The sequence below is a fragment of the Pelodiscus sinensis genome, chromosome 16 (assembly GCF_052426305.1).
Source record: "Pelodiscus sinensis isolate ZL-2025 chromosome 16, ASM5242630v1, whole genome shotgun sequence".
Taxonomy (NCBI): domain Eukaryota; kingdom Metazoa; phylum Chordata; order Testudines; family Trionychidae; genus Pelodiscus; species Pelodiscus sinensis.
Window position 1 is genome coordinate 2,598,949 of NC_143067.1, and position 26,792 is coordinate 2,625,740.

The 26,792-nt window shown below is 43.3% G+C and overlaps 1 protein-coding gene and 1 long non-coding RNA gene across 9 annotated transcripts in view; one reads left to right on the top strand and one right to left on the bottom strand.

Annotated features, from left to right (window-relative positions):
* Positions 1-26,792, top strand: part of EBF1 (EBF transcription factor 1) — a 347,143-nt gene that overhangs the window by 316,289 nt on the left and 4,062 nt on the right. For 4 of the 8 annotated variants that reach the window (XM_075900634.2, XM_075900635.2, XM_075900636.2 and 1 more), the window contains exons 12-16: positions 14,851-14,916; positions 15,558-15,735; positions 18,221-18,400; positions 21,974-22,168; positions 22,514-22,582. In XM_075900634.2, the coding sequence (XP_075756749.1) occupies positions 14,851-14,916; positions 15,558-15,735; positions 18,221-18,400; positions 21,974-22,168; positions 22,514-22,581 (687 nt within the window). In that variant the 3' untranslated portion in view covers position 22,582. The remainder of the gene's footprint in view (positions 1-14,850; positions 14,917-15,557; positions 15,736-18,220; positions 18,401-21,973; positions 22,169-22,513; positions 22,583-26,792) is intronic. The other 4 variants (XM_075900641.2, XM_075900638.2, XM_075900640.2 and 1 more) reach the window with 1 other exon arrangement.
* Positions 7,480-25,875, bottom strand: LOC149523491 (uncharacterized). Its single transcript, XR_016346929.1, has 3 exons — positions 25,493-25,875; positions 10,566-10,762; positions 7,480-8,336 (listed from the first exon to the last, which is right to left on the bottom strand). It is a non-coding gene; the product is annotated as an uncharacterized LOC149523491 (long non-coding RNA).

Consider the following 26,792-nt stretch of genomic DNA (forward strand, 5'->3'; position numbering starts at 1 on the left):
AGTAATAAATACACATTACTTTATCTTGTACTTCATGTCCTATACCCCTGAGCCTTTATAGAACAACACCACTTAATAGACTTAAAAAAAGAGTAATTACAGGCATTGGTTGTGTGATTTTTCAGCCCTTCCAGCCCTACCTGACCTTCTAATTTAGCTCACCGTGTCTAACTAATACATTTATATTCATCTTTTATGAAGCATGTGTAGTACAAAATTGACTTTGCAGCATTTAGTAAGCTGCCTTACCAGGCTTAGGAGCTGGTTAGTATTGTGTAAAGTGTGTGTGTCTGTGTTGGTGTAACTCTTGCATACACGTGCTTACAATTAATTATTTTTCATCCTTTTGGAAATGTAATAAAAAAAAGTATTTATTCCATTTCCCCCTCTCTCCCGTTTAAAGCTTTTATACCTTCTAGCTTTATTTACAGCTAAACATGCAGGCAAAAAGATGCAACTGTTTTTTAAAATGATTACCACTAATGTTTCTGCTTGTCAGGAGTGCTTAAATTTCCCTGCACTTTGTCTAAAAACTTAGCACTGCTCCCTTTTAAGAATTACAAATTTATAAGATCTTACCACGCTGATTTACAAACACAGCTGACAGTTTGTGATGAATGATGTTGCAAAATGTGCAGTCTGTGTCTTTGTCATTTGTATATGCATATCTATTAGGCAGAGGATTAAGACAAGAGGGAGTCTCTCTCTGAAAGAGCCCTTGAGCTAGAGAGCACAGGCACAAATTTCTCTCCCATGTTTCCTTATAACTTCCTACTTGGTACACTCAGCCCATCCAGCACAATTGTTCTGTGCGCATTTTCTCCCACCATATGGTATCCTCATTACCATACACTAAGGGTCCATATGGAGAACTTGTGAAGTGAACTGTATTCATTTTAACTGCCAGCTGAGCAGCCTTTTGCTTTGCAAGCTTAGTTTAAGTCATCTGCTGTCTTTATGTTGTTATGGCAACACAGCACCAATAAAAAATTCTAATCTACTGTAAGTGTCTCGGATCACAGTATTTTAAGTGCTTGCCGTAACTGTCCTCCAAGTGAGGATGCTTGTTCTTTTCGTTATGACAAAGGGTTATTGTCAACTCCAGCAGGTGGCAGTAAAGAAATTGTTTCAGTCTCCCGCCCCCCCGGAAAAGTCATATAATTACAAAACAGTATATCACAAACATATCTGTGGGCTGATCCTGCAAATTTCATTGTAAGGTTAGGATCACAACGAACGCTCCTTCTAGGCTGCAAATCACACCCCAAACTGTGCAATGATGGGGGCCGCAAATGCGTTCCTAGGGCGTTGCTGAGAGAGGAGGGAGAGAATCAGACGGAGGCGCTACTTGATTGGAACTCAGAGGCCTCCATCACCATGAAGTGGTCTTTTGCTACACCCCCGAGTTACTCATTCAAACACCACGCTAATTAAGAGCACCTTAACATAATGGAAGTAGGCAGCGCCATCCTTAAATATAAATCATTTTCACCTCTGCAGGCCACATGATAGGTTGCGGCTCTGTCTCGCTGTCTGCATTGAAAGTGAATGTTTGCTGTTTCAGTTCATCAGTTCACATTAGCCTCATGCTGAATATTTAAACACAGAACAATTTGAACGCACCACGAAGGGAGACGGTGACTGTGCTTTCCCCGGGAACAGCAAGGGCTCATCTAATAATAATTTAGTAAATCAGCCATTTAGTGACTCGGTTGTACACTGCATTGTGCCAAATAACAGTCTCGCCAACGGGATGCTGGTAAAATTGAAATTCAGACCCGAGTCACGCAGCCGTCTTTTGCTCAATGGGGAGATGAAATGGAAAATCGCCTTCCCAATAGAGTAATTGTGGTTAGTGATTTATCATAAATATAGCGGCGGAGCAATAGGCACAGGAATTGGTTGTATATGGCGCAGCGGCGTCTAATTATGCCTTTATTGTTTTAGTTTCTTAGGCTCAGGCTATTGCAGTAATTCACAGCTTGTCGGCACATCTTCAACTCAGTAGGTACGTGGGTGAGGAAGAGTAAGGCAGCAGCACTGTGCAGGGACCTGTCAGGCCTCTAGGGGGCAGCGTGATCGGTTGCTCCTGGCTGCTTTATGCCATAGACAAGCAAGATGTCCTGGGAGAGCCGTGGGGAGCTGAGCTGCTATGGTGCCTTTCCTGGGATGCAGGGGATGTTTTGCCCTGCTCCACAGAAGCGCTGCCAGACACATTTAGCTCCTCCACTCCCTGAACACAGGGGATATAGTTGTATGCTTATGCCACCCGCACACCTGCTGGGCATGGGGCACTGCCCCGTGGCATGGCATTGGGACCACTTACAGAGAGAAGGAGTTTGCTCTGCAGTCTTAGCTGAGCACCAGCTGGCTTTTAGCTCCACTAGCTCATGCACTAAGCTTCAGGGGTCCCAGGTTCGGTTCTGCCTGCTGGCGTTACACTTATAGCCTATTTTTTCCCCATGCACACCAGGATCTAATCCTTACTCCCACAAACAACCCCTACGTACTTGAGTAAAACAGCAGGATTTGTTCCCAAGTGTGATTTTCAGACTCTTCTCCAGAGATGTCAGTAGAAAATTAGGCTGACAGATTTATACAGGAAGTGGAAGAAATAGCTTTAGACCCTCCGACTGCTCGTCAATCTGAGGCTCAAAATATGTGTGCAAAATACGGCTTGGGCAATTCAGGTATTAAAAACTGTCTCTGAACCTAGAGGGGCTATGTTATATCCTTAGCTATAAGGGGCATCACATGTTACTTTTGAGTAAGAAGCAGGATGCTTTGGTGGATTAGAAATTTAGTTACTACCTAGCTGTTCCACAGACTTCTTGTTTGATCTTGGACAAGGCTTGCCTTAGGTTTTCCATCTGTAAAATGGGCTGATACTTTATGTAATCGTTGTTTGTTTCACTTACTTGAGCTCCTTCCCAGGCTCTGAGCCCTATACATACTTCGTAAAAGCACTTTTCCTCATAAGCCTCAAAAGTTTCTCGATCCGAAACAAGTAAGGTCCTTGGTTCCCCACCTAGTCAGTCAGTCTGGTCTGTCAGCGCAGCCCAGATGCTTTCTTAGGCTGTTTCTGAGTGCAAAGATCAAAGCTTTCTCTGATGCAAGGTGTGTGGGGAAACTACCTGCCTAGAAGGGGTGCTGTGAAAATATCTTCTTTCTTGCAATAAGGAGGTTTGAGGTCCTCAGATGGAAGCTGCTCTAGGGCTGTGTCTACACTGGGCCACTTATTCCGGAAAATCAGCCGCTTTTCCGGAATAAGCTGAGAGCTGTCTACACTGGCCCTTGAATTTCCGGAAAAGCAACGATGCTCTACTGTACAAAATCAGCCGCTATTCCGGAAAAACTATTCTGCTCCCGCTCGGGCATAAGTCCTTATTCCAGAACACTGTTCCGGAAAAGGGCCAGTGTAGACAGCCCAGTAGTCTTTTCCGGAAAAAAGCCCCAATCGCGAAAATGGTGATCGGGTCTCTTTTCCGGAAAAGCGCGTCTACAATGGCCACAGACACTTTTCCGGAAAAAGGGCTTTTCCGGAAAAGCAGCCTGCCAATGTAGATGCTCCTTTTCCGGAAAAACTGAAAACGGAATAGTATTCCGTTTTAAGCATTTCCGGAAATTCATGGCAGTGTAGACAGAGCCCTGGAGTATGAAGCGTCACCAGTGCATTGATCCACAGTGGTCCACTCTCTGATATTAAATAGGATCACTGCATATTTCTCACAGCACACGCCCGTTGAGCTGCAGGGAGGGGGTCCTTCTTTACCATCCTGATGCTGTTTAGCAGCATGTGCTAGAAGCACAGGGTACCAGTGCCATAATTCTTCTAATACAGCGCTTCACAATCTATACTTAACTGCTGACCCTTGGAAACTCAGACGTTTGGGCAAAATGAATCAGGCCGTAATGTTTCTTTTATGAGATCTCTCCTCATAGGAAGGAGGTTTGGCACCATTTGGAGATCAAGTGTAGTGATCCATCATGGTAAAGTCAGCTGTCCCGGCCAGCTTCTCAGAGGTCACTCGATCGTACCAGCCGCTCTTACGACTCTATTATTGCTTATGGAACAGTCATTGAGACACAATGGATAAAAATTACCTGATTTAACCAGCAATGAACAATTTGCTCTCAATACAATTATAAGCCAAATCATTCATTTCATAACACTTGGACTAATTTATTTGTTGACCTTTTCATATCCATTGCTCTTCAGTGGTATTAACTGCAACGCAGAAAAATCTCTTGTTCATTTTACTTTCATTGATTTTTTTTTCCATTGAGGCAATAACAGTGGGGTTGAGTACAGCGTTTTCTTTCTTGTTGTAAAAGTCAATCATGCAACGTATAGCGATATCGCTTTTCGGGACTGAAACATCTTCGAAGTACAATTGTGTACAACCACATGCTACGTCTGTAAACAAGGCATGTTGGCTTTGCTCTCATGCAGGATCGGTGTTCACGTTAATATGTCTGGCAGTGGAAGGTGGAGAAGGGACATGGGAACATTGTATAAATGCTCTGCTAGCCTATGCAAAGTAATGTTTTTTCATACGCACAGTGCTGACAATATAGGGATTTCAGAAGCTGCCTTTTCCCCAGGATAGGAGAAACTATCGGTCAGCTCTGTAAGGATGGTATCTTAATTTTATCTTGATATAGTGTCTTAAGAACATACGAATGGCCAGGGTGAGTCAGACCAATAGTCCATCTAGCCCAGTATCCTGCCTCCCGACAGTGACCACTGCCAGGTGCCTCAGAGAGAGTGAACAGAACGGGGAATCATCAAGTGATTCCCTCCTGTGTTGCCCATTCCCAGCCTCTGGCAAATAGAGGCCAGTGGTACCATCGCTGACCATCTTGGGTAATAGCCATGGATAGACCTATTCTCCCTGTGCCTACCTTTGTCTTTTTGTCAAAGCATTGGCCTTCACAACATCCCCTGACAAGGAGTTCCACAGGTTGACTGTGCTCTGTGTGAAGAAATACTGCCTTTTTTGTGTGTTACACCTGCTTCCTATTTATTTCATTTACTGACCACCCATTCTTCTGAAATGAGGTGTAAATATCACTTCCTCATTTACTTTATCCACAACCGTCATGATTTTTATTTTTATCAGATCCTCCCTTAATCATCTCTTGTCCAAGCTGAAAGACCCCAGTCTTTTTTCTCTCCCCTCATGTGGCAGCTGTTCTGTACCTGCCCTCTCCCCTTTTGTTGCTCTTTTCTGAACCTGATTCCAGTAGATCTTTTTTGAGATTAGGCAACCCCATCTGCACTCAGTATTCAATATGTGGGTGTGCTGTGGATTTAAATAGCAGCAATACGATATTCTTTGTTTCATTCTCTCTCCCTTTCCAAGTGGTTCCCAATATTCTGTTAGCTTTTTTGACTTGAATTACATAGGGCCTCCAAGCTCTTTGCAGATTGGAACTGGTGAAACTTTTATCAATTTCAAGTTTTTGACATTTCAGTTGAAAAAGAATCTTGACAATATTGGACCATTTTCATTATGTTTTGGGGGCTTTCATCTTGCTTGAGAACTGTCTGGAACATGTTAACATTTGAAATGTTGACATATTTTGAAAAACCAGTAAAAATTTCCAAACAGACCTGTGAAATTTGTTGGGGGTATTTTCCCAATCAACTCTGCGATAGACTATAAACCAATGATTGCTTCATTCACCACTAAAAATAGAGCCTCATCTGGTAGAAAAATGTGATACTTGCATATCACAGAGCCACTGAGGGACCAGTACTTCATCTAACTGAAATCAGCTGGCAGGAAGAATGTAATCTGAAAAAGATGAATGGTATTGGGAATCATTTAAGAATACCACACTTGATGCCCGAAAAACCACAAGTGAGGAAAAAGCTCATGCTGGTTTTTAAAAAACCAACCTAAGTGAAGGCAAACGGACTAAGTGAAGGCAACTATTACAAAAAAATGTGTGTACGTGTGTCTGCAAGCACGCACATGCATATATATAAAAATGGAAGAAAGGTGATGTTGGCAATAATGATCATCAGAAGATCAGAATTGTGTAAGAAAAAGATAAGGGAAGCTAAAGGATAGAGGAAGAAAATTACGGCCAATAAGAAAGCATTTTCAAATTATATCGGGAACAAAAATAATCTGGACAATGGCATTGGTCTATTACTAAACGGAAATGGTAAAACGATCAATAATGCAGAACAGGTAGACGTCTTCAATAAATATTTCTGTTCTGTATTTGGGCAAAACCAGATGATACAGTCTTATTGAATGGTGATGATAGTATTCATTCCATCCTACTAGGCTATGTCTACACTGGGAAACTATTTCAAAATTACTAAATTTGACTTAATAATTCCTGATGTAACAAATTTGAAGTAGCGTGTCCTTACTACAGCAAAGCATCAAAATTAATCCGAGGGAGGCTCTGTTAATGTAGATGTGCTATCTTGGATTTAGAGCCTCAGGAAGCACTGGCGAGTATTTAGTTCAAATTATTCTGGGAAGTAGTTATTTTGAAATAGCGGTGCCAGAATGGCCACACTACCGCTACTTTGAAATAACTATTTCGGAATTAACATGATTCCCGATGAAAAGTAGGAGTTACAGATTCCTAATTAAGTGGCCCGTTATTTTGAAATAACAGGCTTGCTAGTGTGGACGCTCGGCTTATAAATTCGACTTTAGGGGGCTGGGATTATTTCAAAATAAAGTCCTAGTGTAGACCTGGGCCAAGTGTCTGGAGGATATTAACCAGAGGTACTAAAGTTAGACATTTTTAAAGCAGCAGGTCCAGATAACTTGCATCCAAAAGGTTTTAAAAAACTGGCTCTGGAGCTCACTGGACTCTTCATGTACGTTTCAAAAAAGTCTTGGAGCACTGGGGAAGTTACAGAAGACAGAATCAAGCTACTGTTGGGCCAATATTTAAAAAGGGTCAACAGTATGACCTGGGTAATTATGGAACTCTGGGGCTAACATCAACCCTGGGGAAGACAATGGATCAGTTGATATGAGCTGTAACAGTTAATGAATTACAGAAGTGTGAGGTAATTAATGCAAAGCAACAAGGAAAATAGATCCTGTCAAACTAAGTATGAGATTACAAGTTTGGCTGATAAAAGGAATAGTTTTGATGTAATAGACGTAGACTTCTGTAAAGCATTTGACTTCTGCATGACATGTTTACAGATGTATATTGGGAGGTGGGGGGTAGAATCTTTTGTTTCCAGTATGAATGTTAAAAAAATTCTTTGAGCAACATTAGCTAGGAAACCCTTCACTGAAGTAGTTCTGCTTGAGCTAAAGCCTCTTTATGCCATAAAATACTATTAAGTCCTTTGAACACATAGTTGTAAAATATAATTGTTACACATTTGGCATTTTATGCTTCCCTAGAAATTACCACTTGGTATCTACACCTAATCTACACACTTTCTTTTCATTTCAATTGCATCTGAAGTGGTCCTTTGTTGTAATGAGAATGCCCCTTTCAAGAGACTTTTTTTAATTATGCTGATGATAAAATGTAAGTGAATGTACTCATTGGTAGGGGTTACGACTGAGCAGTGTTTTAACGGTAATGCTAAAACCTATCCACATGATTCGAGTCTCTATTTCAACATTTTTATGCACTTGTTCTGGGCAGAACATAGTGGAATATCGTTGTAGGTCAAAATCTCAGTGCTGCTTGTTTTTCAGTTTTCTTTCCACCTTTAAAAGCTACCATGTACTTCAGCACCTCACTTGAAACTCTGCTTTTGTGAGGTTGGCAACCCCCAAACTCTTCACTGCTGGACCCAAAAAGTGACAGTTCCTCTCCTTCTAAGGCTTCACTCGTCCGTTATTTTTTTCGTTAAACCTGTTTTATGTAAATGATTTGCCTGTATATGAGTTTATAACTTGTGTCTGGAAAATAATCAATTATACAGGGTTATTTTTTTAATATTTACAGTAAATATTCATACAGACAAATGCAGCAATAAAAACAGAAAGATGTGAGTTTCAAATGTCATCTTGACAAAAATCACCAAAGAGAGGGCTTCGTACTAGCAGAGTGATATTTGGTACTACAGTACTTTTCCCTCTTTCCACTTGCCTCTTATTGACTTAGACTCCTACCAGCAATGAAGATTTCCTCTGCTCTGAGTGACGGAGCTGTCCGAACGACATGCCAGATACTTCAGTTGATGAGAACAGATTCAGAGACACACTTTCAAACGTCAGTATAGTCCAAGGGTCCCACATTACTATCTAACCAGGCGACATACACCTGATGTTCAACATCTTCACCGGCAATTGGGTCTCTGGCCCATTTGTGGCCCAGCCAGACTCCATCTGGAACACAGAATAAAAACGTGTGTTTTAGATTGACGAGGTCAAACCTCTTCTGGTATCTAGGAGTACATCTATACTGAGACACTATTTCAGGATACTTCCGGTATCCCAAAATAGCTATTCTGCATCTTGACAGTGCCCCCGTTATTTCGAAATATTTTTCGAAATAATAGGCGCACTGTTCCGACGCCCCTGTAAACCTCATTCCATGAAGAGTAAGGGACATTTTGGAATAGAAGGATTATTTTGCAATTTGGCGCTGTGTAGACAGCAATAAATTATGAAATAAGCTATTTTGAGCGAAGGGGGCAGTGTAGACACACCCTGGGTGTGCTGACTTAACAGGAGACCTAACTAAGAAGGTAAACTCACAAGGATGGACGAAAGGACTGTCTTCATTCTTTTGTGCCCCCTTTTTTCCTGGAGTAGTTGAGGCAGAGAACTGTTTGAACGGGGTGTTTTTTCCTCTAGAGCTGTGGATGTATCCCCCTTGTGGTGCAGAAGTGTCTTCTTCATTGAGTCTCATCTTTTCTGGCTACACATGGAGGTCAGAGTTCATTCTTTTGAATGCTACAGATAGTCCTTCTGTATTCTATTTATAGGTTTGATTCATTAAGGAGCAGGTAGCAAGGTCATGCGTGGGTGACTTTAGTGCTCTAGAATTAGCCATGATCCTCTGTTTAGGTGGAACCCTTTGAGACTCTTCTAGACAGGAGAAGCCCGCGGTCTAGCCTCAACATGGGCCTTGTATGCTGGACCATACTATTGGAATTTAGCAGGTGGAGCATGCTAACATTCCATAGTACGCGTACGTTTATGTCTCTGACAATTTTTCTAGCCATTGGGTTTCTTCCTCCTTTGCCCTCTGGTCCTTCTCGCTTCTTTGCTGTGTTCACCTCTTCAGCAGGATGACTCAGTTATGGAACCTGGAAATATTTCCCCCTGATTCTGTGTCTCCTTCAGTCAAGTTTTGGTTTCTGTGTGACGGTGACAGAGGAGCTGCCCTGCCATGTTACACTCTTGATCATGATAGTCTCATTAAATTGGCATATTCCCCTCACATTCACGGGGATCCAATCTCTTCACGTTTTGAATGGCTCGTGCAAATGGCGTTTTATTTCACATGCAAAAATTGACACAATATGTGAAAGAAATGTGTATTGTGTGATACCTGGAGGGTCACAGTGATTTATGGTTTCTAAGGTTTTGAGTCTCTTACCCAAACATCCTTTTTCTTTCATGCTCCTTACTACGTCTCTCTCTTGCTCACACCCCTACCTCCCCCTCTGAACCAGAATGCATATGCAAGTTGTGAGGAAGTAACACACCTCAATATATGTATTTTTTTAGCTGGAAACTGGTCTCAGCCATAGCCCTTTGTAGCGGCATCCCTAGTAAGCAGCCTCTCGTGCGTCATCCCTTGTGAAATAGTAACAACTAAGTATGCATTTCATTGCTGTGGTTTCAATGTGAAATTTCAGAATGTGCCTTTTCCAAGGGAGGCAGATCATTGGAAGCTGACCCGCAGCATTGGAGCACTGCATGTGAGTGTGCTGTCAGCGCCGGGGAAATCAGGAAGTCAGGAGACAGAGACAATAAGTCAGAGATGAGGCGAGGAAGTATGAATGACATCATGATCCATAAGTAACCTCTGGGAAGATGAATGAGCTCTCTTATATTACAATGCTAATAGAGCATTAGAAGGCGATATGATATCTAGACAACACATAAGATAAATGCCTCGTGGTTTGCTAGAACAGCTTTTTTTTTCAAGTACATAAATCCTTTGGTAGATGAAATAATATGAGATGTGGCTGACGAACATCATATAGAGCGGACAGCTCCTGCCTGGCAAAATGCATGTGGCTTTAACAAATCCCTCAAACATTCTGTAACTGATTTATCTAAATTTAGTATTTTTTTTATATCCTAAAATGACCCAAGAACGCCCTGACATCAATTAAACCCACAATCCACACTCAGATAGATGTGTGATTCTTTTTACTAATTGCAACATTATAAGCAGAGATCATCAACAATGCTCACACATCTTCTGTCAGAGGGGCACAGAATGGTCATTAAGATGAAATTTGACCCCCGTGAACCATATATGGTAAATATGATTCATTCTGGAGACAAGTGGCAGAGCAGACAAAGCTCTGGACTTTTCAATATGCGATTATAATTCAGTTGAAAGTAAGTGTCGTGCCCTATTGGAGTGTTACTCACATCACAAAGCTGAACAAATAAAGCTGGACAGTTGCCGTAGTGTTCACTTTAGGGACGTTCAGCCAGAAGCGGATTTACTTTGAATGCAACAGCCCGTGTTCCAAAAGCGCAGCCCTTCTGCTGTGATAATAAAATCCTTCGGTGAAGTTGGACCGTGTCGTTACAGCTCTTCCAGGCCTGACTCTGCTGCTGTTTACCTATGGAAACACCCACCATTTTTTTCAAAAAGAAGGATGAGACTGTCATTGGTTCTTTTAAAACCAGAACAATACCCACCCTGAGCTGCATTTTCATTTCACAAATTTTAAAATAACAACAACGAGGAGTCCTGTGGCACCTGAGATACCAACAAGAATATAAAGATGGTATCATGAGCTTTCGTGGGCACAACCCACTACCTCACACGAGTTTTACCCACTAAAGCTCATGACACTATATATTTTTGTTAGTCTCCAAGGTGCAACAGGACTACCTGTTGTTTCTAAAGTTACAGACCAACACGGCTGCCCCTCTGAGACAAATTAAAAAAAACACAATTAATCTTTGTTTACCTCTTTCCTAAAATAGACCCAGACTGCACTGGGGCTGAATGTGTAGATTACATTGCCACCTCCTGTGTTGGAACACAATAAGCTTCAGCTCTAATGTATTTTTCCCTCAATTTGGTCATTTATTATTTTTGTAAGAGCAGTATTAGATACACTTGAAAGAAAAGGCAAGAACATCCTTTTTCTAGTACCACCTAATTCCTGTGCACTTATTGACTCTACAACAAAAGTGAAGAGACTTTTTGAATAATGAGAAGAGTGAATCTTTCCTTACAAATGCCTCCATAATTTAGATATTAGCTTTAGTCATACTCGGTCTCTCAAGAAATGTTTGCACTTGTGTGTTCAAATAGAAGGACTTTTAGATGATGCCCACGTATAGCATGAAAATCTAGACTCCAACATGAGAGCAAGAATCATTTCAGTGAGCCAAAGAGTGTATAGGACATCAACTCTTGACCTTATCACGAGATTTTGTTTGGTAGTGTGCCGGTCTTACTCATTTTTCAATAAAAAAAAATCTGTCTCCACTACAGTGGTAACATACAGTATCCAGTTGATTTTGAAAAACATAGATCTTTTATAGTGGCTGTCCTTTTTTATAATACCTTTTACGAATTTAATCAATACATTTTAATATTCTATATACTTTAAGTGCAATGTACAATAAATATTGAAGCTTCATCTTAAGCATGCTTTAGCCTTTAAATTGTTAAAACTGCAGTGCCCTTTCAATCTACTTACATAATGTCATAAAATATACATTTCAAGGTAAATGAAGTCAGCTACTTCAATTTAGTCCCTCAAACTGGTAGTAAATGAGAGGTTAACACTATGGTGCCAAACCCATTATTGAGTAAATTTAGCACCTTGGACAGCTCTGTAAAATCTTTATTGCTTTCCTGACCTGCTCGTCATGTTCTGTCTATGTGTTCAGTGCCTCTCAGCTCTGATTGAAAGGCAATATATTAGATCCTGAACACAAACATGCTCGGGGGCTGGTTCCCTGTGAGCATAATGACATGGAGGTGAGAACAATTTTCTGGTCTCTGCCATCCAAGCACCTTGCAAGGACTGTTATTCTCGGTTATGGAGGATTTGGGGGGCTCTTCTCTATTTGAAACCATCATTCGCCTTTGGTAATTTAAGTGGGTCTGTAAAAAAAATTAAATGACCTCTAATTCAGAAATGAGTGAATAGCTAAATATAGAGAGAGCAGCATTTTACTGTGCATGGTTTCGAGGTGAGTTTGTCTCTGTAGGAGCCATGGTCAGCTCTGGAGCAGCTGATACCACTACCTGACAAAGGAGCTTTTGTGTAACACCCGCCTTGTGCAATCTGAAAATGTCACATACAAGGAAAGGCTTTTCTTGTGTGAAAATGTTGTTTAAAAAAGCATGAGGCTCAAATGTACAGGTTCCGGAAACTCTTTACAAATAATCTGGGATGAGCTGGAACCATTCAGAGCCATTTGTCAAATGTACTTCAATAAGTGATAATGAAAATTAATGTTATTTACACGCGGTGTGAGATGGCATCAAATAACTTCCAGTTCCTTAATAGCGGGAACATGTTTGACATTACACCGTGCAGCTTTGCAGTGCTTTTTATTTATTATTCTCTGCTCAGACTCAGTGCAAAGGATTTTTAGCTCAGCATTACATAGATGACCAAGATGGGTTGGGGGGGGAGATTCCCTAATTTTTAATAATGTAGCATTGTGACAAATGAAGCTAAAACATTACCCAAGCAGTCTGCAGACTCTGTTTTGCTTCCTGATTTTGAATCAGTCACTATGGAACAAATAACTTTTCTTAAAGGAAATAAGACCATGTTTATAAAGACAAACGCTTTGTACAATGTTCAAATAAACCCGTGTTTAAAAGTCAAATGCTTGTGCAATGTTCTTCAGACTAAAAATAAATTTAGTGAGGGCTGGAAGACACAAAATTTGACAAGCAGAGCTTTAGTTCGAACCTTTAATGCAAAGCAGATAAGGATGGGCAATTTTTTAGTGGCTCAGTTAAAACAATATGGATTGATTCTGGATGGTTACTGCATGCGCGCTCTCTCCCTGCACTATTAAATTATTAACTCCCATGGTCAAGCAACACAAACAGGACAAAAGCAGTAGCTGCTTAACTGAAAACTCTTTTAGATGTCTTGCTTCAATAAAATCCATCAATTATATAATGCACTTTTCTCCATGCATGAAAAATAATTGAAATGTGTGCTTTGGAAAGGGGATGTATAGCAACTTCAGGCAAGCCTAAATGTTTACCAGGAGTTCAAAAAACCTCCATCTCATTTTTGAATTTAGGACATTATATATGTCATAAGTAGTTACTGCAGTATGACAACTGTTTTATCTTATATTATAGAGAATTTAAAATTGAAAAAATGCTAATCTGCATCTAAAAGCTTGTCATTTGAAGAGTTGTTCAAGGATTTTTGAAGAGGTTATGGTGACAGCAAAATGAATGCAATTATATCTCTATTTTCTGATCAGAGTGTACAATATATGCTACATTACTGCTCCTTTTTGGTATAAAATATAGCTATTGTGTAAAATATTTTAAGTTAAACTTTTTTAACTTCACACAAAAGTATAAAAAACCCTAAGAATTGGTGCTGCATCTATATTTGTAAACCTCCTGCAGAAATGTGTATTTTGATGCAGCTACACGTTTCTATATGAGATAAACACTCAGCTATGGGTAAAAGAAGCATATTTTTAAAGAAAGTACGTACAGGTAGATTTTTATCGGACCAATGGAGAGTTGCTGGATATTTCGATATCATATGGAGGAAGGTTTTCTTTTATCTAAATTTTGCAGATGCAAAAGTTAAAAAATTTATTTTGGGATTATTAGAGTGACTTCTTGCATGTGTAAAAATATAAACAGAGGAGACATGGGATTACCCAGATGTCAGTATAAAATACTAAAGAAAATAACAGAGCTTGAGAGGGGAAGAATGAAGAGTTCTCCCTAATACAATTGATCACAGAGAACCACCACAACAACAAACAAATGAGCAGATGGAGAAAGTGACAAACAAGGAAATTAAAGGTACAGTTATCCCCAGAATTCAGAGCCAGCTCCCGGATTGTTTTAAATTACATTTCCATATAGGGAATTCTGCCAGGAGAACCTTCTAAATCCGGCACAGTCTCTCCATAATATTGTGGTGTAACGCTTGCAAGTAGATGACTGTGACTCTGGCCCATAACACAACCATACAAACCATAGATGTTGAATATTACATTATCAGTCACATGGGACTGATTGGATATCCTTTGGCTGTGGCCTGTCTGATAAGGTCACAATTCCTGTGATACGCAATTAAGAATGAAATAAACACATCTAAGGAATGCATAACATGCGCCGAATGATATTGATTGCAGTAATCTACGAAATGACCTCAGGATTGTATTCAGCAATAAACCTATGAGTGGTTTATCGTGCCGATGGCAGAGACAATTGAGTGATGTATTTTATTTTGCAGCATCAATGACTCTCACCCTTTTGACTTGATTAAGCGTGTGTGTGAATAGGATGAACTAGTGATTTAACACTATTTGATGTTTGCTGAGAGTTGTTGCTTTTGAAGACAACCTGCTTGGGGAAAAAGCCCAACGTCACAGATACAACACTATAAAAAGATTCTAACAAAGTACTTTTCCTTCGTCGTTGTTTATTGAAATCAAAGGAGTACGTCTGTTTTTGTATTGACAGGAAGTGATACTGAAGAGGGCCGCTGATTTAGTGGAAGCGCTCTATGGTATGCCACATAATAACCAGGTAAATGTATTCAACTGGAACAACTCCTTAACTTGACTAAGCTCTGTTCAGGGAAAGAGGAGGAAGGCTATAAGTGTGTTATTACAGGGGGAAAGAAGGACAAATGTTTGAGAGAACATAATGTTGGGTGTGTTGCGGGGGGAATTAAGCATGTGAATTTATTGCTCATGAAAGCAGCTGGCTTCTCAGCCATGATGCGTTTTAACTCTGGTTGCCTGAAAATGTATCATTCGGGCAGCAACATAGTAAGATTGTTGCTCGGCCTTCGGGACCTTATTCTTGAGAAAAGAGTGGATTCTCCGAGAAAGGAGCCTTCAGGCTCCAGCTCCGTTCGCACTGTGGCCTCTATGATAATCATTGTTTTTACGTGCTGATTGATTTTGTCCACAGGGAAGTGGACCTGGACTAAATCGCCCAACTCCTTTCCCAGAGAGTCAATATTTATCATCAGATGTTAACGAGGTACTGTCGTTAACCGTCTGGGTGGAGTCAGTCCACTGATTAAGAAACAACACCCCCCGCCCCCAGCCATCTAAGCCTTTGAGACATTCCCTATCTAGCCCATTTACATAACGCATCTTCCTACATTTGTTGGGAGAGAACTTGACACCCCTCCTCCTTTGTTCCTGTCCCCTCTCCAGGAAATAATTCTGAAAAGAGCAGCAGATATTGCGGAAGCCCTCTACAGTGTCCCCCGCAATCACAACCAGCTCCCAGCACTGGCGAATACATCCGTCCATGCAGGAATGATGGGAGTGAATTCCTTTAGCGGTCAGCTAGCAGTCAACGTCTCGGAAGCCTCGCAGGCTACCAATCAGGGTCAGAGAAAGAAATGGCTTCTTCCTTTTATGTACCCCATGCTGACAAACGTCAAAGGCCCAGGCACGAAGGATGTAGATCAATCAAGGACTCGTTATTCAGAGTTTACTAACATGGAAGGAGCATGCCTAGTTAAGGGTCCCCTTGCATAATCTATCCTGGAATCACGCCTGATTTTCTCAAGGGATGATAGATTGCACAATGACTTTGCTACCAATTCAGGAAAACATATAGGCATGTGCATAAATGCTTTCCTGACAAGGGATGATCTGGAGCCTTAAAAAGTGTTTCCTTACGCTAAAAGAGCAGGCCTTCTGTTTTTGCATTATGCAAGAAACCCACGGTTGGGACGATTTTTAAAATCGTGATCAAATTTTGAAACTAAAACCAAAATCAGGCAAGAGTTTCAAAGGCATTTTTTGGATATTCTTCCTTCCCCCGTCTTACAATCTGCCACAGAGCAAAGGCATCATTTATAACTTTAAAAATTTGCTCACGTTTTACAAAATTGAAAAATGGGGGCATTTATTTGTGCACATATTTTCGCAGTCCCATCTCCCACTTTTAACCAGATGGAAATATATGTTGGTGGCAAAGCCAGTCAAAAAGGGTGTTCTCCTAGAGGGCCGAAGGATCCGTTTACACTACATTGATACATGGGTTCAACATTAGAATGCAACATACCATCTACCAGGGGTCCATAGGAGAGGTGACAACATTTGGAGTTCATCGCTTAGGGTGTGTCTACATAGCAAAATTATTCCAAAATAACTATGTGAGCATCTACACCGCAATTCTGTTATTTCAAAATAATCGACGGCTTATTCCAACTTCTGTAATCCTCATTCTATGAGGAATAACGCCTCTTCTAAAATAGCTATTTTGAAAGAAGGTGGCTTTAGATTCTTCTCTGCTGCTATGTCAAAATAGTTATTCCTCCTGGTGCTCTGAATCGAGATAGCACATCCACATTAAGGAAGCCTGCTTCCGACTAATTTTGAGGCTTCCCTGCAGTGTAGATGTGCTATTTCAAAATAAGCTATTTCGGAATAACTATTCCGAAATAGCTTATTCTGAAATAACTGCACAGTGTAGACGTATCCTTAGAAGCGGAAATGTATTTTGTGTCCCATAGAACAGATGGATCTGAAAACAAAGCCTTATATTCAGACATTGATTTCCCAATGCTGTTTCCCAGCTTTCTGTGGAAATTGGATCTGAATTTAAACTTTGCGGCTAGTTTCTGCCTCTACCCTGAATGGAGAGGGTCCAGAGAAGAGCAACAAAAATGATTCAAGGCCTAGAAAACATGACATACGAGGGAAGACTGAAAGAACTGAGCTTGTTTAGTTTAGAAAAGAGAAGACTGAGAGGGGACATGAGAGCAGCTTTCAAGTATCTAAAAGGGTGTTACAAAGAAGAAGGAGAAAAATTGTTCTCCTTGGCCTCTGGGGACACAATAAGAAGCAATGGATTTAAACTACAGTAAGGGAGGTTTAGGTTGGACATTAGGAAAAACTTCCTGCCTGTCAGGGTGGTTAAACCCTGGAATAAATTGCCTGGGGAGGTTGTGGAATCCCCATCACTGGAGATATTGAAGAGCAGGTTGGACAGACACCTGTCAGGGATGATCTAGATGGTGCTTGGTCCTGCCGCAATGGCAGGGGACTGGACTCGATGCCTCTCAAGGTCCCTTCCAGTCCTACAATTTTATGATTCTGTGAATTCAAATATCTTAAAAAATAGTTACAGGTTGGACCTCCCTACTCTTGCACTCTGGGGATCTGAGTCGTCCCAAGCAAGGGATTTTGCCGGACCATGGGAGGTCAGGCCTCCAGGTTCTTCTGAGGATCCCCTCCTGGCTGCTGCCCTGGGAGAACCAAGAGGCCCAACTGCCCCCAGCCCTCCTGCCTAACTTTGCTTCCCCCCGGCCCGCTTACAGAGCTCTGCTCCCAGACTCCGGCCCTGCGCCGGGTGGCAGCTCCTTCCAGGGCTCCCTGCCCCAAGGCTACTAGCCCTGCCAGCTGCCACCCACATGACAGGCTCCGCTCCCAGCTGCTCTCAACCTCTGCGGTTGGGGCTCTCCGGTCTAGCAACATCAGGACCATGGATGTTGCCTGACCAGAGATTCCTGGACCAGAGAGGTTCGACCTGTAGTGACTGTGGTTGTTTCAGTTTCTGGAGGCCCAACAAAACAAACAAAAGCGTTGAGTTTTTGCAGGGCAGCCCCCAAACTGTACAGAAAACGAGTCCTTTTAACCTGTGTCACCTCGCTGCTCCCTTTTGGAAATTGTGGCCAAATATTGACACCATCTCCATCGCTGATCTCCTACCAACAAACCCTGAAGAAGCAGCCTGGGTGTTTCACTGTAGTTTCTATCAGTTTTCTTAGCTTAGCAGATTTGTGTGTGTGTGGGGGGGGGGGGGGATGATGTTTAGAAATATGTCTCTCTAACCTTCTTCCCCTCTCCAAAACCCCAAAAAGGTTTTACTCGCAACTCAAGCAGCGTGTCCCCTCATGGGTACGTGCCAAGCACCACCCCGCAGCAGACAAACTACAACTCCGTCACAACAAGCATGAACGGCTACGGGAATGCGGGAATGTCCAATCTTGGTGGTTCGCCCACCTTCCTGAATGGATCTGCTGCCAATTCTCCCTATGCCAGTGAGTAGTATATGGCAGTTTTGCATGTTCTACTTTGACATTAGAATGGAAGGGCGACTTTTCTGTGCGATTCAATATTTAGGGGGCTCAGCTTTCCTCCTGAAGTCACTGGCCTTTTGAAGGACTTTTAGGACAATATTAGCATGGCCATGAGTGTTCTGCTCTACTTCTTTATTAGTACTTGGGAGACCGTGAAGTGTTGGGAAAAAATAACATCTCCCACAGCAGTTTCAAAATGTCCTTTGCTTGCTGTAAATAAGAACACACCACCTTACACACTGCTAATTCTTGAAAATGGAGATCACATAAGAGACTTCATCATGTCTGTTGGATTTTGTCAAAATGTGTGGCAGCAAGTCTGAGCTTATTTATTTGGGGGGAGGAGTTGGAGGATATTTGTAACTGAAATCTAAGTTGTTCCAACAATAAGGGACCGGATTCAGAAAAGAAAAGTCCTGTCATTTTAGCAAGATGTGGTATTTCTTGTGAAATTGTTGGCATGATTTTTGCAGGCACTTCTGCACATAATAAGCTAACACCATTCTTAGCCATTATTAATTGTCACCAGGCTATCTCTCAAGGCCATAATTCACTCTGTGTGTTGTTGCTCAGAGTTAGATTGCCTTCATTTAGGGTTTGTTCTTACTCGGAGCTTGTTTATTGTTTCATACTTATGAATGAAGCCACCTTTGGAGTAATGCTTCACTTCTCCCTCCTGAGTGTTTGCTTGATTCTGTTTTTATTTTTGGGAGGTTTCTGTGGAAGGTCTGCCATTCTGTTAATACCTAATCCATTCAATCAGAAAATGTTTCAATCATGACCTGAAAATTAAAAGGTGTCATTCTTAATTAAATCAATAAACTAATTGCTATGTAGTAGCAATTCAATTTAGGTGCTTTGATTGTTCTTCCTTAACAAGTGCTTGCAGACAGCAAGTGACTTCAGACTAGATTGTATCTGTCAGATTGTAAAACTTTGAACATTTAATTTCCATTAATTGATTTCCTCAGTGTTTCACAAATATATCTGATTCTCATACAGGGACTCAGATGGCATGATTTTTATCTGCATATATGCAAATAAAATAACAATCCAAAGCCCAGCTGATTTGAATTTTCTTCCTATAATATTTAAATATTCATAAACCATTCATGTCCATAAATAGTTTCAAAGCCAGATGAACAATAAGAGTATGGGATTTTACGGGGAGCTGCTCCCTTTCTGTTTTGGTTCAAAGGTAGAGTCTAGCTGCTGTATTATCTGGAATTGTTTGGGTGTATTTTTATGAAAAACCTCTTCAAAGCCTATATGATAAATCCACGACCCAAAGACTTTAACTGCATTCTACAGTAAACCCTCAGGATTCCAAGTACTGTACACGGATATTTAAAAATCAAACCTCCGTTATGGCAACTTTTCAGTTTAAACAGGAGGTGTTTTAGAACTCAGACACACATGAAAAGCTGGTGGAACCCACAATCCTCCAAGACTGGAGCATCTCCAGGACTGGAGCTGGCATGAGCTGAAGGTAGAAAGGTCTGGTGGGTCCCTGCGGCCTAAGGGATAAGGCATTGGTCTCCAGAGCTTGGGGTTGAGTCCTGTCCCTGCAGCTGGGCAGCCTTCCTCAGCTTCTAAACCTGTTTATAAACCCCAACGACATGTCTATTTACTACTGGTGATGGAACAAGATGTTGAATGGCTATAAATCAGAGTTGGCTCACTTGAAGGCATTTACATCACCTGAGCTTCTAGCCCATGACTCTGAATGAAATGTAGCATTCTCCACCTCAGAGAGCCTCCAGGAGGTTTCCTTGTCTTGCCTGTCATAATAACAAGTCCCTGATTTCAGTATTACCTAATGCATGATTTGTTCATCCAACACTTCTCTTAAACCATCCCACCTTCCCAAGCTGCCCTCACCCACCCACTGGCCAGATGAGACATATGAATAGTGTTTGTGATGCTCTGTTTGCTGCCGATGGCCCTCAGAGGAGGCTAACGAGGTCCTTAAAAGAAGAAGGCTTCCCAAAACCGATTGACCCTTTGAAGCTAGAGAACAGCTCGATTTCGGCCTTTATAAATGAGAAACTATCATCACAGCCCCCAGGGGCCATCTCAAGACAGGCCAGGGGGAATCCGCCTATTGGGAAGGCAAAGAAGGTAGATGTGGCTGGCAGGTTTTGCAGAGTAGATGCCCACCAGGAGAAAATTGCATTGTGCAATTACTACAACATCTCAGACAGGATAGAGTGGATCTGGGGAGGGTCCAGAAAAAGGCAACAAAGATGTGCAAAGATATGGAACTGCCTTCCCTACGAGAGACTGAAACGATTAGGGCCCATCGGCTCAGAAAAGGGATGCTGAAGGGGGGATAGGATAGAGGTTTGTAAAAATCGTGAGTAGTGCAGACAAAGTGAATGGAGAAATGCTATTCGCCCTTCCCCAGAAAACCCCAGGGTCACCTCAGAAATGAATAGGCAGCAAGTTTAATGCAAACAGCTTTTTCATACAACTAACCTAGGGCATTCATTGCCTCGGGATGTTGTGGTGGCCAAAAGTGTACCTGGATTTAAAAAAAACCACCGGATAAGATAATGGAGGATAGGTCCATCAACTCACCAACCTCTTGTTAGCACTTTTCAGCCCCCACCCATCCAGTGGGAAAGAATGAAAAAGAAGCTACACTCAGCTGAACCTTGTCCAATAGGTTGGCTGGAGTCCACAAGCTCTCACCATTGGCAGGCTTGTATGGACCACCGCAGACTCTTCCAGGCCTCGCTAGTTGCAAAGACAGGCTGCCTGAAATGTGTGTATCCCAGTCTAGTGGAAAGGCAGGGCCTTTCCAAATGAGACCCCTGATCCAAGTCTGCATGTAAAACACCGTACTTCCCCTGGAATGGGCTTAATCTCCCACATTAGCACTGATTGGAGTTACTTACAAATAACAATAAAGAAATATGCTGGGGTTGTCTATCACACTGACAAGAATGATGAGTGAGAACATAAGAACCAAAGGTCCCTCTAGCCCAGCATCCAGTCTTCCAACAGTGGTCAATGCCAGGTGCCCCAGGGGGATAGAATAGAACAGGGAATCATCAAGTGATCCATCTCCAGTCCCTGACAAACAGAGGCTAGAGACACCATCCTTGCCCACCCTGCCCACTGATGGACCTATCCTCCATGAAATTATCTAGTTTTTTTTTTAATTCTGTTATAGTCTTGGCCTTCACAACATCCTCTGGCAAGGAGTTCCACAGGTTGACTGTGCGCTGTGTAAACAAATGCTTCCTTTTGTTTGTTTTAAACCTGCTGCCTACTAAAATTCATGGCCAAGCAGTCGGCAGGAAAGCCTGTGAGATTTTCAGTGGTGACAGCCACACGCGAGGGGCCAGATTTTCAGATGTACCGAGTACGCGGGACTCTAACTGAAGTCAAAGGGAGATGGGGACGATCCCGGGGCTTTTTGAAATCAGGACATGTGCATCCTGGACCCAGGAATCTTTTCTTTCCAGTGCTGGCTTTGGAATTCATAGTAAGAAATGTTTGCTTTGGGCTTTTTTTTCTCCCCTCTAGTTGTGCCATCAAGTCCAACAATGGCTTCCTCCACTAGCCTTCCCTCAAACTGTAGCAGTTCCTCTGGGATTTTCTCCTTCTCACCAGCCAACATGGTCTCCGCGGTGAAACAGAAGAGCGCGTTTGCTCCTGTCGTGAGACCGCAAACTTCCCCTCCTCCCACCTGCACCAGCACCAACGGCAATAGCCTGCAAGGTAGGTGAGGGCAGCCGCGAGACGGAGGCGCAACATTATGCCCAGCATGGCATTGAATTAGGTGTCAGTGAAGGGATGGGATGGACTTTCATGGGGCTTTTGTGGTCTCTGGCCTATAATTTACTCCTATTAAGAGTAACTGGAATCTATCCCCTCCCTGCTGTGCCTAGCTGGTGACTGGGAATACATCCTTCCTCTAACACTACTAATCCTGCTGAATTTAGATGCTGTGGCTTTAAACGCCCCAATCTAGTATTTTGCTAAAAACGAGAACTGTTTCTGCGTACTAATACCGTCCTTTTTTTTTTCTTTCCTCTCTTATTCCCTGTGGTCGTCCATTATCAGACCAGTCTTTTGTGGACTCTAGCAAGTACTCCACTGCAGGGTCTCTCCAGGGACTGGCCTTCTCCTGAAGTACGTCACTCAATCTTCCCTTCCTTTTCCCCCCCCCCCTTTTGTCACCATCCGCTTATGCAGACATCCTCCCGACTCCACCAGAGCCGGAGGGCTTTGTGGCACAGAGAGCTGCAAAGCTTGGTGCATGTATTTGCCTTTCATAAATACCAGGCACATTCCTGACTCAAAGCAGCATTTCCCAACTTGCTACCTAACGGGACCAATGGTGCCTAGGGGTTCATGGACTGCACGTAAGCCAATGAATCGCCGCAATAATGCTGTGTCCTGTGTCCCTTTGAAAGCCTCTTTGGCCATTGGTAATACATGAGCTGCTTATGTCCCTGCTCCTCTCATTGAAAAATATACTAAAATGGTTACCCAAGTACATAATCATGCACGCTGAGGGAAAGGGAGGTTGAACTCCAGTCAGGGTTGGAGATGCGGCAGGAAACAACTTCCTATTGCAGGGGTGGGGAACCGTTTTTGGGTCGGGGGTGCTTAACCCACAGAAAAATCAGTTGGGAGCCACACAGAAGGGAGAAGCAAAAAAGAAAAACCAAACCCTCACCGACGTGGCCCCCAACTGAGAAGCAGAAAGACACTGCCCACCTTCCCCTCACCCAGCAGAGCTTAGGGGGGCCCAGGATGGTAGATTTTGTGTGCTCCAGCCCTGCAGTGGGGCTGTGTGTGGGGGGAGGGGGAGTGAGGGGGCTGGAGTGCCAGCACAGGCTCCCCAATGCTGGCGGGGAGACCTGAGTCATGGGGGCTGGATTGAGGCAAACTGGGATCCACATCCAGCCCCTGGGCCTTAGGTTCCCCATCCCTGGCCTATTGCATTGTTCGGTGTTTGGTGAGGCCTACTATTGGGTGAGGCCTACCGTACGGTGTGAGGCCTACTATTGGGTGAGGCCTACCGTACGGTGTGAGGCCTACTGTACGGTGTGAGGCCTACTATTGAGTGGGGCCTACTGCACTGTGTGAGGCCTACTATTGGGTGAGGCCTACTGTACTGTGTGAGGCCTACTATTGGGTGAGGCCTACTGTACAGTGTGAGGCCTACTATTGAGTGAGGCCTACTGTACAGTGTGAGGCCTACTATTGAGTGAGGCCTACTGTACAGTGTGAGGCCTACTATTGGGTGAGGCCTACTGTACTGGGTGAGGCCTACTATTGGGTGAGGCCTACTGTACGGTGTGAGGCCTACTATTGAGTGAGGCCTACTGTACGGTGTGAGGCCTACTATTGGGTGAGGCCTACTATTGGGTGAGGCCTACTGTACTGTGTTTGTGAGGCCTACTGTACAATGTGGTACTTATCCCTCCCTAATAATTCCTGTTCACCACTTTACCATGCTGACACATGCACGTTTTCATGATCACTTAAACCGAGGGGCTTTCATAAGCAGATGCCGCCAAGTGTCTCAGACTATGCCGGAGGTGGAAGGGTTCTGTGATTCACACTATAGTTTGCCCACACCGGAGGTCTATTTTCTTTTCCATGTGCCTGAACCGAGCAGAGAAATCAACACTTTAGTCATTACACAGCTTTTGCATCAGACTGTCTTCAGAATGATCTGTCCAAAATGGGTGTAATGTCCTAAAACATCTACGTGTCCAGTGCAGCCCTCATTTTTCCTCACAATCAGAGCTGAGATGGCATCATTCACCAAATAAAATCACAATGCATGTGGCGTGGAAGGAATTCATTCATAAAACCTGGCATCAATTGTGACTAATGATAAGCATTGCATTCCGAGTACTTTAGATTGGAAAATTGGGGGTTTAAATCCTTATGCTGAAATGAGTTGTGAGAAGGCTAGAACATGTGACTTAGTAGCTTTTTGTGAGGTGTCAGTCAAACCCTTGATTTGACGCATAAGAAACAAAACACAGCCAGGTTTTTAATTGACAGCTAAACCTTGGCTCACCAAAAATGCACCGTTTTTAAGAATCCGACAGGCTGCAGGTTTCAACAGCATTTGTTTGCAAGCACATTGACGAAAACTATTTAGCCTTGTGAATAAAAATATGAAACCGATGGTTGGCTTTTGAGTATATTTGTATTTCTTCCGGCCCTTCCTCCCCCGGCTTTGGAGCGGGGAAAGAGAGCGAGCAGCAGGCGGGTTTTTTTAAAATCATTGTTTTCCACTTCATCACACATGAAATTCCAGAGTTCATGTTGTGCATTATGCAAAACAATTATGGAATGGGTTGAGAGCACAGGTCGCGGTTGGGGATTGCCGATTGCCTAGTCATTAGGTCACAGCCAGCAAACACACCCGTCGGCATGCTTTTTATTTAGCCATTGAGTTGCATAATAGGCCTAAGACACCACTGAACTTCCTTGTGAGTTAAGGACACACGGCTTTAGCCTGGGGCCTCGTGACGCCACCCGAGGTAGGCGGTTATCACTCGGAAATGCACTGCCTGTTGTCTTATTGCTTAAATAAACAGCCATGTATGAGCAGGCTGGCTTATCTTGCTTGGGCTTCGGATTACCCCAGCCAGCAATCTTGTTTTGTTTATGGAGCTCCGATAGCAGCCGAAGTCACTAATAGCAGCCAGGCCGCTCGGTAGTGCTCTCTGCTGCGCAAAACCACGTTTTCTAACAGCAGATCCCAATGAACGTGGGATGGGCAGAAACAATTTTGTTTCCCCTCTCTCTCCTTTTAGAGGAGATCTGATCTCCTACCTACACTGGTTCCCTCTGAGCGCTCCTCTTCCAGAATCAGTGGCACAACGCAGCTGAGGGAATTTCCGTGGCCTCGTGGACAGAGCACTCGGGGAACAAAAGGAGTGGGATCTAAACGAGGTCCTGGCAGAATAGGCAGAAAAGATATCGCTTTCTCCATTTGACCTGCAATTTAATTCAGACTATCCGTGCTCCCCAAGAAGAATAAGAATAGCGGTGCCTTGAAATCCCACTCACCTGCTGCGCTTTTGTATCATTTCACTCCCACTGGCACCAGGTGCATCTCCTGCAGTTATCTGTGGGGAAATGGAACAGTCCCAGGGTGATGAGTCGTCATTACTTGCCTACAGCTTACCCCCGGAGTTCCTACACGTCGGCTGCACAAGGTGGCCTTGCCCCAGGAGAAGACCCGACTTGGAGAGATGCAGTTTTGTCTCCGGTTTCCTCCTTTGCTCCTGGGAAGGCAGGAACTTGCACTAGACCTTCACCCGCTACAGATTCTGTACCCTTCTGCAGCCATGTAGTTATGCTGTCCAGAGTATGGGGGGAGCAGAGTTAAGATGCCACCCACTCCCTCTTCAACTTCCCCCCACCTACATAGGGAGAGAACTTGTGGCTTCCGCCGAAGCTCTTCTCACCCTGGCCTTTAGCTGAGCCGAGAGCAGCTCACACTCCCTTCCCTTCCCTTCCCTTCCCCCCTCAATTCCCACCCACGGGCACGTATATTAGGACTTTCATGCCCAGATCTCGAAGTGCTTCACAAAGGGAGTAAATGTCATTGTCCATCCTCTGTTGATGTTTAGGTGCAACTCATCCTCATATGAACTCCATGACGTTCCCCATACCCAGTTGTCAACCTGGGGAGCAGGTTTTCCCCAGCCCTGCAGAAGGAATGCTGGTGGTGAGGCTAACCCCCAAACCCACATATTCACATACATCAGGCCTGGGCAAAATGCGGCCTGGGGGCTGGATTCAGCCCTCCTAAAACTTAGATCCAGCCCATGCGCTGCATCTGGCTGCTTTTTATGAATATCCTGCAGCCCTTACCACTGAATTTCCAGGCAGTGGCTCAGGCAACGGGATCCTATTTAAATGGCTCCTGGTCATGGTGCTATCCCGGCAGGCGGCAGAGCTGCGAGCCTTTTGCTGTGTTTTTCATTCAAAGCCTCTGGCCCACACAACTCTGGCGGGAGGCTGATTTTCAGCCCCACCCCTTCCTTCCGGGGCGGAGCTGGCCCGTGACCCTGTAGCAAAATTCATGAAGTGGCGCCCCTTGCAAAAATGATTGCCCACCTCTGACCTAGACAAACAAGAGAGACAAAAATTCTAAATTAAGGCCAAAGCTCTACTCTTAATTCACCCGGTAGTAGCCCACAAGATGCCGTGGTGCTGGGCTTACAACAGTCGAATAACAACCCAACAAACCCCGGTTAAGGATTAATCGCAACTGTCGCTTGGAACGTTCTTCTGTAGGGGATGTAAGCTGCTCTGAGGGCCATTAGCTACATATGCCCCAGCCTCAATAATGTCAATATCC